This window comes from Pristiophorus japonicus, chromosome 5 (assembly GCF_044704955.1).
Source record: "Pristiophorus japonicus isolate sPriJap1 chromosome 5, sPriJap1.hap1, whole genome shotgun sequence".
Taxonomy (NCBI): Eukaryota; Metazoa; Chordata; class Chondrichthyes; family Pristiophoridae; genus Pristiophorus; species Pristiophorus japonicus.
Window position 1 is genome coordinate 214638463 of NC_091981.1, and position 14311 is coordinate 214652773.

The 14311-nt window shown below is 42.5% G+C and overlaps 1 protein-coding gene across 2 annotated transcripts in view; it reads left to right on the forward strand.

Moving 5' to 3' along the window:
* The window catches only part of dync1li1 (dynein, cytoplasmic 1, light intermediate chain 1), an 87124-nt gene extending 78573 nt beyond the window's left edge, over positions 1-8551 (forward strand). For both annotated transcript variants that reach the window (XM_070881293.1, XM_070881294.1), the window contains exon 13: positions 7636-8551. In XM_070881293.1, coding sequence (XP_070737394.1) covers positions 7636-7745 — 110 coding nt within the window. In that variant the 3' untranslated portion in view covers positions 7746-8551. The remainder of the gene's footprint in view (positions 1-7635) is intronic.
* Positions 8552-14311: the final 5760 nt, after the last annotated feature.

Sequence of the window (14311 nt, forward strand, 5' to 3'; positions counted from 1 at the left end):
GGCCTCCTGCGCTGTAGATTTCTATGGTTTCTATTCTGGGTTTAGATTGTTGATTTAAGTGTAAGCAGATCAGGTGGGGAGTTAGTAATCTGCCTCAATGTTAGAAAAATAATGGTCTGAATGTATGTCTAAAATTTGAGTCTGACCCAGTTGTAAAGTATCTTGCCCATCACCAGTGCACATCAAAAGTTTGCAGGTGCATTATCCACAGTTCCCCACCCATTGATTCACTGGACCCTTTTTTTTCCCTAGTTGATTTTAAGTGTCACTAGTGCAGAGTCTGAAAACTCACTACATAATGTGAATTGTTCTAAGTAGTGTAGAAGTGATTTATTTTAATAATCATTTTAAATCCGTAACGACAATAGCGCAGAGATCTTTAATTTAGTATGTATTTTTCCTACATTTATTAATGATCTGTTTATCTCGCATTCTTGTTTGTCAAGTGCATAGACACTTAATCATGCAGAGCAGAAGATCTTAAATTTGCTTCTTAGTTTGTGCCAGAGAAGAAAATTTAGCCAGGGTATTTGTTTATATGCAATTGAGTGGAAAGTTATACAGATGTATGAAAACAGGATTGGCTCTAGAATCATACTAGAACTGAAAGGCTATACCTATTGGAAAAGATTGAACAGGCTGGGGCATTTTTCTCCAGAATTGAGAAGTCTGTTAGAGATCTTTACTATCGAACCCTTTCATAATCTTATAGACATAGAGAAGATGTTTCCACTTGCGGGTGAGACCAGAAAACGGAGCCATAATTGTAAAGTAGTCACTAATAAATCCAATAGGAAATTCAGGAAAAACGTCTTCACTCGGAGAGTGGTTAGAATGTGTAACTCGCTACCATGAGTAGTTGAGGCGAATAACATAGATGCATTTAAAGGAAAGCTAGATAAGTATATAAGGGAGAAAGGAATAGAAGGATATGTTGATGGGATTAGATGTGGGAGGGGGCTCGTGGAGCATAAATTCCGTCATGGATCTATTGGGCCAAATGGCCTGTTTCTGTGCTGTAAATACTTTATAATACTGTAATGCCCCCACTATTCAGCAGTCTGCCAATACTACCAGTGCTGTTCAGGCTAACAAGTGACGAATAGCCAAGTTGAGGATCATGTGTAGTTACGGTGTCTTCAAGAGGAGGAGAGAAAATAAATAAGTTGCATCAAAAAGGGATTTCTATAAACAATCTATTACCTGCCAGAGCATTTCATTGAAAATTTTTTCCAATGTTCTATTTCTATGAAGGTAATCCATCCTGTCTTTGTACAGTTAAGGAAGATATTAAATTGCTTTTCAGTTTGTATCCAATTGCAAAATACATTAAACTTAGCCAATATTATAAAACTTTCACCTTAAAATCAACAAAATATAATGTAGGTTGGGGAAAGTTTAATCCTCCCTTATCCGTGATTTTGTTCTGCCTCTTTTTAACTCGTCTATCTAAAAATGTGTTTTATATTCAGCAGCTTCATTGAGAGTAAGTAAGTAATTTTTGAACAAAAAGCAATTGTCAGACAGCATCTGTGGAGAGAGGAAGGTAGGGTTAATGTTTCAGGTCAATGATCTTTTGTCAGAACTGAAATATTCTTCATGGGTATAACCTCTCCTTCCTAACAATCCTGGTTGGTTAATCTCTACTGTACCCTTTCAATGGCAGTAATATCCTTACTAGATGTAATATTCATGCAATATTTGTGTCTCATTACTTCCTTGAGGTCTATTGTTAGAAATAACCAATTTATGGCTATCTCTGATCACAATAATCAGGATCAACTGCAAACCAATATGGTGGATGTATTGTGTTTAATCAGAATTTAAGACTGAATATAACACGCTAGGTGTAGAGCAAAAATATACGACTGTGACAAGTAGCTGATACCCATCCGATCAGATAGACGGCTGGCACACGTGAGTAGTTCTCTGGCTTGCGGCCTCTCTTCCTCACGTCTAGAGCCTCTTTCGGTGAACATGGGATCACTCTCAATAGCATTCGATCAGCCCAACTTCTGTATGGCTCTCCCCTCCACCATCTGTGGGGATAAGCCCTCAGTGTTACTTTTATTCTCTTTTTAGGGGTGAGCCTGGAATTGAATATTGACGAGACCTTTTAATCTATAGAAGTTGCCCTAAAACTCAGTACCCAATGGGACGTCGAGTTCTTTGTCTCGATTCTGATTCAAAAGCCCTCTCCTAAATTGGTCTCATGATCTTGTTCACATGTCTTTCCTATTTATACTTTCTGAAGGTTCCTTCATTGGAATTTGTGTCTTATCTCCCTGGTCCCTATTTTCTCGGGTACAATTAGTACAAGGCCTGGCCCTGTACACATTCAATCAAGCCAGAGCTATCTCAATTCAGCTGGTCATTATCTCCTTTTGATCTAGCAAACTGTTCCATTCTGAGATGCATACCTTAACCTTCCCAAATTCCTTCCATACATAAACAAAGTTCAAATCTTAACTTGAAAACAACTGTTAAACACTTGGAAACAAGAAGAATGTATATGGCTGTCATAGTGCAGAATGCTCTTAACATCCACAGGGAACCAAACATTAGCACATTCTAAGCATCTATCCTAATACTAATCTGAGGAGACTTTTTGTCTCCAGTTCTAACACATTTATGTAAACACAGCATTATTCACATCAGTTTTGTTTGCATAACCATACACATTTTGGACACCCCTGATTTCTAACACTATGAGCCCAAGTTTCCACATGATTTGCGGCTGATTTTTAGGAGCAACTGGTGGAGAACGGACTATCTTAGAAATCGCAATTCTCCACATTTTTTTTTCTGCAGTTCTAGTCAGGTAGAACAGTTCTACTTTGGAACAGAATTTTTTCTTCAAAAGGGGGCGTGTCCGGCCACTGACGCCTGATTTGAAAGTTTCCACAGTGAAAACGTACTCCAAACTAAAGTAGAATGGAGCAAGTGAAGATTTTTGTAGAACTGAAAAAACCTGTTCTACACATTAAAAAATCAGGCGCAGGTTACAAATTAGGCATCCAGAATGAGGTGGGGGGTGGGGGGGAAGGGAAGTTATTAAATTCTATAATAAATCCTTATTTATACTTATACAAATATTATTCAAATAAATCCAACCTGAATAACATTTATAAGCAAAGAAAAGATTAAATAAACCATCTTACTACCTATGTGAAAGTGCTTCAGGCAGGCCTTTCGGGACCGAAGGCTGAACGGGCCGGCCCGTGACTTCGGGCAGGGCCCGTCCCGAGCACCAGATTTACAGGTAGGTGGCGTCGGGTCAGGTCGGTGAGGGGAGGAGGGGGGAGGGAGGAGGGGAGAGAGAGGGGGGGAGAGGGATGGAGGGGGGGGGGAAGGGAGAGGAGGGGGGAGAGGGGAAGGGAGAGGAGGGGGGAGAGGGGAAGGGAGAGGAGAGGAGGGGGGGGAGGGGAAGGGAGAGGAGGGGGGGGAGGGGAAGGGAGAGGAGGGGGGGGAGAGGAGGGGGGGAGGGGAAGGGAGAGGAGGGGGGGGAGGAGGAGGGGGGGGAGGGGAAGGGAGAGGAGGGGGGGGAGGGGAAGGGAGAGGAGGGGGGGGAGGGGAAGGGAGATGAGGGGGGGGAGGGGAAGGGAGATGAGGGGGGGGGAGGGGGGAAAGAGAGGAGGGGAGGGGGGGAGGGGAGGAGGGAGACGGATCCAGTCCGGGGGTCGGGTCCAGTGGGGGGGGGGGGTGGGAGGAGGGGGGGGGCGCGGAGCGGAGTGGGAACAGGAACTCGGGTCGGGTCCAGTCGGGGTAACGGGAACAGGAGCGCGGGTCGGGTCCAGTCGGCGAGGCGGGAAGCGGGAACAGGAGCGCAGGTCGGGTCCACTCGGCGAGGCGGGGAGCGGGAACAGGAGCGCAGGTCGGGTCCAGTCGGGTGGGGGGTGTGTGGAGCAGGTGTTGGGTCTGGTCCGGAGGCAGGGGGAGGGGCGGGGAGCGGGTGTCTGGTCTGGTCAGGGGGGGGAAGCAGGAGCTGGCCGTGGGAGGAGCCTTATTCACGCAGCCCCAGTGAGGCCATTCGGCCAGGGCTAGGGGCTGCATGCTTCGGGCCCCTCCCACACAGTTCGGCGCCTGGAGCTACTGCACTTGCGTGCCCACTGTAGCGCATGTGCAGAGGTCCCGGCACTGTTTTCAGCGCAGGGACCTGGCTCCGCCCCCCTACAGCTCATGCTGCGCTGCGCCAAGGGCCAGAGGACCTGCAGGGAGGTGGAGAATACGGAGGATTTTTTTAGGCGCACTTTGTGGCGCGAAAAACGGGCGTCCAGGTCGGGACTGCGCCATTCTAGGCTCGTGTGGAAACTTGGGCCCTATATCTCATTAAATCCCTCAGAGATCAAAGGAGTTAACCTGACATCTAATCAGAATAAAATGCTATTGCAAATCCATCCAAACCTCAATTTTCCCTGAAGCTATCAATTTGATATTTTTCACATTCTCTTATTGAGAGCAAAGCTGTCCCTCTGGGAATCTAACAGGATAGGTAGTGTTAAACTCTCTCAAAGTTGCTTCAAGGTCTTCTTCCCTCATTGTTTGTCCTGATTAGTGAAGATTCATAAAGTGGTCAAAAATCATTAAAAAATATGTTCTTTATTAGGGGAGCTGTTAAATGAATGGCCATGAAACCTATAACAATTCCAAGTCCACCTGCCTCTGCTGATGAGATTGAGAATTTTCACTGGTTTGCTGTGATATTGATACGTGCTTTGACTGACACGGACCAAGTTATACTTCTGTCTTGGTCGCTGGGTATTCCGGTGCAGAGCTAATAAAGAGCTAATGTGGTAATCCCCTAAAGTTAAAAGAAAGAACTTGCAATTATATATTATACTAGTAGATCTCAAACTGTAGTGATGCTGAAGTTACGGTGTATATTCAGAATCTAGTTCTAATCTGACCCAGAGCAAAATGGAGTGGGGACTCCCTGAAGGAAGGAGAATGGCGCTGTAGTTTGCTCCGAGCTTGGGTCAGCCCGACTGCAGATGTACACTAACTTACCATTACACCGACACCACAATCATATTGTAGATGCAGCATTAAACATTGCTTTGTACCGTTTTGCAGTTATGTATCATCTCTAAATGTTTTTGTGATCATTTTAATTAAACTAATTTCAGGTCTGGTTTATGCTACATAGTTTGCATCAATACAAAATTTTATTTTGCATTCGTGCACACTACGTAGTACAACTGGAATATTTGTGTCCCTCCAAGCAGTGTGTCAATTTGAAGGGTTAAGGCCTGATCTAACTTAGACTAACTCAAATTTCTGGATTATTACTAGTTTTGAGCTTGTTCGGTTGAACAACTTTTTTTTAAAACAATTTCTTAAGCTGCTCGCTGTCTCCCCATGCACTATTTCCTCTTAAAGACACAACACATTACTTTCCTTACTTATTGCCTTAGCTTCAAGGTTGGAGACATTTCTGGAAGTTTTATTTAACAATATTTCCAACACCTTACTGAGGAATATTGGAAATCTATCTTAAATCATAGTATTTATCATACTTGTACTTTGGTATCTCCATGAGACCAGAGATTTTCATTTGAGCATGCTCTAAGATTAAAATATTTCCAATTAAAGCTTTCACTACATCATAAACTCACTAGTGAAATAGATGTGAGAAGAGGGCACAAATAAAAGCCCTTTCCTTGCTTCCATCGACTCTTAATTTATTGTAATTGATAATTGTCTTAATAAATTGAACTTTATTACTGTTTGTGAACTTATAGACAAAGGTAGCTTGAGAACAAACACCCCAATGCCTGCTGCTCCATTATTCTTCAGATTTGAGCATAATCCTGATTGGTTTTGTACAGAAGATTGGGACCAAATACGTCATCAGCTGCCATTTTTACTCATTGTCTAATCTATTTCAGAAAATCATTTTCAATTTGTTATAAGTGTATGCAGCTATTTCACCTTTTACTTCACCTCAGTTTCCTTTGGGATTAAATTGATTTATTAAACACTGGTTCGGAAGATTAAAAGCATGGTATTTGCCTTCCACCATTACGGTAAAATTTTGCAAAATGGTAAAGCATAATTTAGCCTGACAGTGCTCAATTTAAAAAAAAAATAGATTCCAGAACTCGGGAAAATAGCTAACACTTTCCATTTTTAATGTCTGTACATTGTAATAATTTAGGTTCCTTGGCCAACTGTATTATTAATTCTTTATTTAGATACTCATCACTACTCAGTTAAGCCGTTCCGTTAGTTTTCTTTGTGGAAATATCTAGCTCAGATTTGCCGAGAACTAGTATTTCAACATGATCCAACTGGAAAATGGCAGCATTACTTCTCTCTGAAAACACATCAGATCTGGAGTTGCTGGAATGGGTCATTGACCTGTGCTGCTACTTTTAAAGCTTGAACTTTAATACAATTTTGAGCAATAAATGATTCAGCTACAATATCCGTTGAAGTGAGATTTTTAAGATTTATTTTTGAAACATTTCTACCTTAGTTTGGTCATTTTTTTCTGTTGAGTTTCAGTTGCAAAAGTATGGTTTCATTGGGTTCCACACATTTATCCTTGCTCAATTTGCTAATAGGTTTAGTCACTTTTAGATTTGCTTTCTTTGTAGTGAATTAATTCTAAAAAGTAACATTTAGCAAATTTTTAAAACATTCATAAACTTTAAAAGAAATAAATTACAACCAAATGGTCTTGAAAGCTCATCAGTTGTGCTGGATTGCTGTGCTGAGGTCACATGACCCATCGACCTCTGAAGGAAAGCTTCAAAATGGTAATGTCACTACCCATTGTTCAGGTGGTGTATTCAGCAGCCAGAGACATCAAGGTCTTATATTTTCACCAATTGATCGAGATATCCTAAATTATGAGCCTTGGTTTCTCGGGGGGGCGGGGGTTTAAAGGAACATTCCCTGTGGTTCCTAGGGCTGATAACAATAACCATCTTAATGGTCTCGGATACAATTGCAAAACAGATTGCTGCTGCAAACCCCATTGCCAGTGACTCACACAGAATAGGAGGCATATTTTCATGGACCTTAATACAAGCTTTGTGGACACAGCCACATGTTACTTGGCACATAAACCAGGCTCTAGTTTTGAGCTTGGCTCTGTTCCTCCCATCATAGTGTTTACATGTTTTTTTAATATACAGTTGATACATATTTCTTCAAAGCTCACTTTCTTACTGTTGCTGCACATCAAGGTGGGAAGAAATGAGACCTGCTGTGTCAGGTTGCAGTTCTGTAAAGTTAAATATAAAAGTATAAAGTAACATGCTTTTACCAAAGAAAAGTGCTCTATAGACTACAGGTTTTTAGAGCTGTAATGTATGAGGATGTTGAGTATGAAAAGAAATCCCATAACAATTGTCCTTTTCCCAATACTAAGTTCAGTGTCAACCTGAATACACTCACTGTTTGACCAATGCAATCCCAATTCTGATGCACACTTTCCATGAATATTGTTTATAAAAGACCAAATACTTGAGCAGATCCTTCAGAATTGGTGCCCAGTTATCATTGATAATCTGCTCATTCTTGAAATGACTAATGTGCTATTAAAATTGCAGACAGATTGATATCTAATCTGCTTTTCCTGCTACTTCAAATCATAACGTATCTGTCTTTCTCCTTTTCTATTTGTAGGTCATAAGCCCGTCTTAACAGATGTACAAGCAGAACTGGACAGAATTGCACGTAAGCCAGAAGCGCCGTCTCCAACCCATACATCCATAGCAGAAGACAAAGCATCCTGAAGAAAAGTTACTTAAGATGCTTAATACAATACCCTGTGTTGTTGGCTTTGCCTCTCCCTTTTCCTTCAGGACGTGTACTGAGGATCAAAGGCTGTTTTTGAAGTATACTGGACTACCACGTTTGAGTCTTCGATGAGTTGTTCAATGTATGTAAGGAAACTGTATCGAGAGGGGAATACAATGCTGCAAAAATGATTCTAGTAATGTGTTTTCTGAGAGGAAAAATAATGAGAGATGTATTTAATTATTGGGACTTTGCATCTCTTTGTTCAAATAATGCTAATTTGCAGCCAGTGTTGGTGAGTTATTTGTATTTCCCAGGTGTTCATTTGGGAAATGTCATATACTGATAGTAAATATGGTGCCTAAAACAAAGTATCTAAACATGTATTGCTGGCCAGAGTCATAGCAGGAATCCAGGCTACATAATAAACTTTTCAGAAACTTGCATCCTGAAAATATTGCCTCAAAGATGAATTGTTGGTGGCCAAAATAAAAAGTGTGCAGAACTGAAGTATTCTTACAACAGTCTTCTTTAAAGTGGTGAACAAAATGGTGAAATGCCTAATTTTGTATAGTAACCCACGTTACTTGTAAACTGCAATGTTCAAAAATTGAAGAAAGGGGGCACCCAAGGAATGTATATTACTTCAACTTGAACTCCTCCTTTGTTCTGGTTGTTAATATCATACTTCCTTAACTCAACCCTGTCTGGTTTCTGTATTGTGCTGTTTCTAATTACAGAAAGATGTAAGGGTTGTAATCCTTCAATAAAGTTGTATTTATTCTCTGCAACAGATCTAAAACATGTTAATCCTTTATTTAGAAAAAGTAAATCAACTGTAATTCACTAATGGTGGTTGTCTATTCACAAACTTCAGCCCTCCTTTGGAGGGCCTCTTTTTCTCTCTCTCTCTCTCTCTGTCTTTCTCCACCTCCGGAAGTGGATACATGAAGGTGCTCCAAACAAAAAATAAAATCAAGAATTTTTTTTCACTCAGCATGTAATATTTTTCTTGTCTTTAGTATTTAGGATGGACATTTTCTCCTGTTAAAATGTTTTTAACTGTTGGAAGTCCCAAATAGTCGGCCCAAAAATGGAGTAACTGCTTCCAACGGTGAAAACACAAGAACTTTGAGAATTATGTACACACTACATCAAATAAATGCTTTACCTAATCCAAATCTGTGTATGTGTGCTGCGCCACTTAAGTGTGATCTATGGCTTTGGTGATGTATAGTTTTTTGATGGCAAATGCACTGCTTAGGTATGGAAATGAGCAAGACAGACCAGCTACATCCCAATTTTAATGCTGTTTTCTACTGTGACTCCTAGAACGAGACAGCGCAGAAGGAAGCCATTTGATCCATTGTGGCTGTGCTGGCTCTTTGATAGAAGTTTCCAATTAGTCGCACTCCCCTGCCCTTTCCTCATAGTCCTGTTTTTTTTTAAATCCCTTAAAGTATTTATCCAATTCCCTTTTGAAAGTTACCATTCTGCTTCCACTGCTCTTTCAGGCAGTGGAAGCAGATCACAACTCTTTTTTTTTTAAATTTCCTCATGTCGCCTCTGGTTCATTTGCCAGTCACATTAAATCTGGTTACAGTCCTTTCTGCCACCGGCAACAGTTTCTCCTTATTTACCCTATCAAAACCGTTAATGATTTTGAACACCTATTAAATCGCCTCGTAACCTTCTGCTCTAAGGAGAACAACCCCCGTTTCTCCAGTCTCTCCATATAACTGAAGTCCTCATCCCTGGTACCATTCCAGTAAATCTCATCTGCACTCTCTCCAAGGCCTTGACATCCTTCCTAAAGTGTGGTACCCAGAATTGAACACTAGCTGAATTATTGTTTTATTAAGATTTAGCATAACTTAGTTACTTTTATACTCTCTGCCTCTATTTAATAAAGCCAAGGATCCCATAAGCCTTTTTTTAAACAGCATTCTCACATTCTCAACTTGTCCTGTCACCTTAAGATTTGTGTACATACACCCCCAGGTCTTTGTTCCTGCACCCCCTTTAAAATTGTACTACATAGTTTATATTGCCTCTCATTCTTCCTACAAAAATTTATAATTTCACACTTTGTGTTAAATTTTATGTGCCATGTGTCTGCTTATTTCACGAGTCTGTCTTTCTGATCAAAAGCGTGTGTGTTGACTTGATTGGGCTTATCTGTAATGCATCTCGTAATTGAATTATCTACCGATGCTCACTGTCGAGGCTTCGTTGAGGTATCACTGGGCTGTCTTTAAGTGGAACTATATCCCATCATGAGTCTGTTTTTGGAAAGGAATAGAACATTTTCTTCCAAATGCTGCATGGGAGTGAAAGACTTACAACTTCAAAGTACATTTGTTGGAAAGAGGCTGTTCCTATTTGTGATCAAAACTGGAATGTTTTTAAAATTTAATTTGAACATCTTTAAAATAAAGTTTTAAATGTTGTCTAGAAAGAAGCCTTATCGCCTGATTTTCCTCTGTTGACTGCCCTGGGGTTGTGGGTTTATGGCACACTCCAGAGACTTGAGCACATAAATCTAGGCTGACACTTCAGTGCAGTGCTGAGAAAGTGCTGCACTGTCGGAGGTGCAGTTTTTTGGATGAAACGTTAAATCAAGACCCCGTCTGCTCATTCAGATGGACGTAAAAGATCCCATGGCACTATTTCGAAGAAGAGCAGGGGACTTATCCCTGGTGTCCTGGCCAATATTTATCCCTCGTCATCACAAAAGCAGATTATCTGATCACTATCACATTGCTGTTTGTGGGACCTTGCTGTGTGCAAATTGGCTGCCGCGTTTCCTACATTACAACAGTGGTTACACTTCAAAAAGTACTTCATTGAGTGTAAAGGGCTTTATTTAGGATGTTCAGTGGTTGTGAAAGGCACTATATAAATGCAAGTCTTTCTGGGTATGCCTGAAAACAGGCAGCAAAACAGAAATTATGTTACAAACATAGAACATAAGTGCAGGAGTAGGCCATTCGGCCCTTCAAGCCTGCACCACCATTCAATATGATCATGCAACTTCAGTACCCCATTCCTGCTTTCTCTCCATAATCCTTGATCCCTTTAGCCATAAGGGCCACATCTAACTCCCTTTTGACTATATCTAACGAACTGGCCTCAACAACAAAAATCTAATAGTCCTATTTTAGTCATCATCACAGGCGGTCCCTCGAATGAGGATGACTTGCTTCTACGAGTTCACCGGTGTTTCGATGAAGGACCCGATGTTCCTGTCCTGAACTCCAATTGAGGGGGTGAAAGATGCCTGTGCGTGAATTTTTTTAACGTGGTGACCGTTGCACACCAGACACCACACGGGTTTGACAGCTGGATCTTGGTCTAGTGACAAGGATTAACCAAGATGACTGGAGACCTGCTCTGCTGCACGGACCTAGTGCACACACATCGCAGTGTGGGCTGGGCTCTGGGCCCCGTACCCTCATCTGTCGCACCTCCGCCATAAACATTCACCGCATCTTGCCACAAACTCTCACCGTTCATCCGCCTTGACCTTCCCATTCCTCTCTACCTGGGTCCTGCCAATGTTCCTGCTCACACTCCAAAACAGCGACCAGCGTTTTGATAACGTCACCCAGTTGCCCATCTCAAAATCGTCGCACACTTGGAGCAGCTCACGCCGGAGTTTGAAGTGGTACACTCCAGCTCTTTTATAGCCCGACCTGCGAGAGCATGATTTGCTATAGTAAATATCTATTTTAGAAGACATTTACTGTATCAAGGCTTTGATAACACTACCTGCTAGTGGCATTCTCTCGCCTTTTGCTGGAGAAAAGGATATTGAATCGCAGTTTGGTCAACATTTCATGGACAGGTGGGCTGTAAATGAAGGCCAAGGGATTCATGAAGCAGTAAGTACATTGAGGGATACAGGTGAAGGAGACAGGGATAAATGGTTAGCTGTAATATCAATGCCACTGACCTAGCACAAACCCTTTAGTTGATGAAACCTAATAAGCACACACTACAACTGTTGTGAAAGAGGTGATGAGTGAGCAGGACCTAGTGTGTGATCGGATGTGGATGGGTGAGTTTTAGATACATTGGAGTTTATGGAGGAGTAGTACAGCAAGGAAGATGTTGGAAATTGAGTCAAGATGTCTCAGAAGTGTGGATAAGGATGGAGGTAGAAACAAAGACAGCAATATTGCAGAGACGGAAGTAAGCAATCTTGACGATGGGTCAACTAGCGCTGTTACAAGTTTGGGTCTGCTGCAAATACCTACTGGGGTTTAGTGGTGTCAGTCGTTCTCTTAAATGGTCTGCCCACGGTTCCCAACCCTCCCACTTTGGGCAGGGCGAGAGCCTACCAGAATTGATCTCCCGAGTGCAGCTGCTGGCAACTCTGGAGAAACGGTCCTTGTATGCGTGGTTCACGAGTGTGCAGTACCCTGGCTGTCGTGGCTTCTAACCAGGGCCAGCACAAGGGTAATTGGCATTCTAGGCAAACTTCACCTGGCGCCCTGCCAATCCCCTCCACCTCAACTCAAGTTGTCCAATATGTACTGGTCCTCGTTGATGGCTTTCTCAGAGGTGGACAGGCAAAGCAAGCTGCTCGATCGCCAGGACCAGGGTCCCTGCAACCTAATTCTGCGCAAGACCTGACTAAACCAAGTGGTTCCAGTGCGCAGGGCCATCAAAACAGTATGTTCTAGGTAGGGGAAAATGCTTTTTGCTGAGTGATCTGTTCACAAAGGATGCGATCGGATGCCCAAAAGCAGTGGAGTCTGTGTCAAAGCCCGCTGGTGACACTGGCAAAACACTGACGGGGGATGGACCGAGTGGGCTTGGCGGATCCCTGATGGATCTGGGTGGGATGCCCACCTAGTTGGGCTGGATGTGATTGTTGAAGAGTGTTGCGTCCCCCCAGGTCCCCTTTCCTCTCTAACCACACCCAGTAGGACCCCAGCCACCGCCACATCAGGGGGCCTGTTTGTTTGTTTATTTTTAGGGCAGGTATTTTCCGATGGCTTTTTATAAGATAGAACTTCTGCTCAACGACTGGCTGAGCTCATCTCCATATTTGTACTATAATGTGCGAAAAGTGGGAATTAAATAACCTGCTAAAGGGGGATTAAGTCAGATGAATCCGAAGGAGAGAGGGGCGGGGACAAGCCGAGTGAAAGACCATGAACGGAAACTTTCTTACAGAAATGTCAAATCGTGTTGTGCACAAACTTCTGCATCCGCCCCTCCCCCCCTACTCAACATAAACCCCCATTCCCAATCTCACAAGGGTGCCTGGGTTAGGTAGCTTTTCAACCAAATTAATCAGGGTAGCTTGACATTTGACATTATAATAATGGATCACAATAAGTATGTTTTCTTTCCGTTTTATTCTTGTGTATATGTTTTAATGTGTGCTCACTGTCGTATCTCTTTTAATGGCTTGCTTTTGAATTTCGGGCTATAAGTGTTTTCCTCAAAAGTTCCTCTATAAAAGCATAGGCAACGAGTACAAGCGGCTCATTACACTGAGCACCTGATTATTAGGCACCAGGTGTCCCTCTCTTCTCAAGATTGGCACTATTAGACCGTTTGGAATTCAAACTTCGGATCAAACTTTCAAGTGAACTCATTCACCGGAAACACTTGGACCAAATCAAACTCAGATTCACAGACTACCCTGAGCAACCCACCTTGGACCCTACCTTTTTTGATCCCCCAATACACACCAGTGGCAACCGACACCACGGTTGACCACGAAGCAGAATCCATCATCCACAGCAGCCCTGCAGGGCCCAACACACCGGGCAGCCCAGCAAGGCCAGCTGCACAGCAGCCCAGCGAGGGCCCAACAAATGACTCAACAACATCAGCCTTCACACCGAGGCAATCAACCAGGGCAAGAAGTGCCCCAGATCAACTCACATTGTAAATAGTTACACTATCGACTTTAGGGGGGAATGTTGTTATGTATCTGGACTTGTATATACTCCGTATACCCACCAGAGGGCTCATTCCCTGGAGTCCCAAGGGATCTCATAATCCCTTGGGAGCACAGGTATTTAAGAGTACTTCACAGGTTGGCGGGGCAATCTGGAGACCTGCAATAAAAGACTACGGTCACACTTTATTTTAAGCTCAGTGTTCAGTCTGACTCTTTCTCCATACACTACAATTCCGACTGAAATAAAGGCAAATACGAAATGGTACAGGAGCAAAACAGAGCCCCAGAAGCAACGCGATATCAACGATTACCCTTTAACTAGAGTAACTGCAGGGAATGGAAACCCAGCTTTGAATCGCAGATAAACACCTGCCCCGAATAACCCAGTAAAGTTAGCACTCAGAAACCATATGGAAAAACCCAGCAAATAAAACAACAGAATCATCTTGGGATGGTTGGAGACATTCGGGAATGGTTCCCAAGATATTATGCATGATTACTCATAATCTGATTTCAGAATACTGTCAACCCATTGCCCCTGTTTCAATGAGTTCCTTGTCCAAAGTTGCTTGCTCCATTTAAAAACACAGGGAAGGGATTGTAGTCAACTTAACCTAAAACAACAAGTATTTGAAAAGT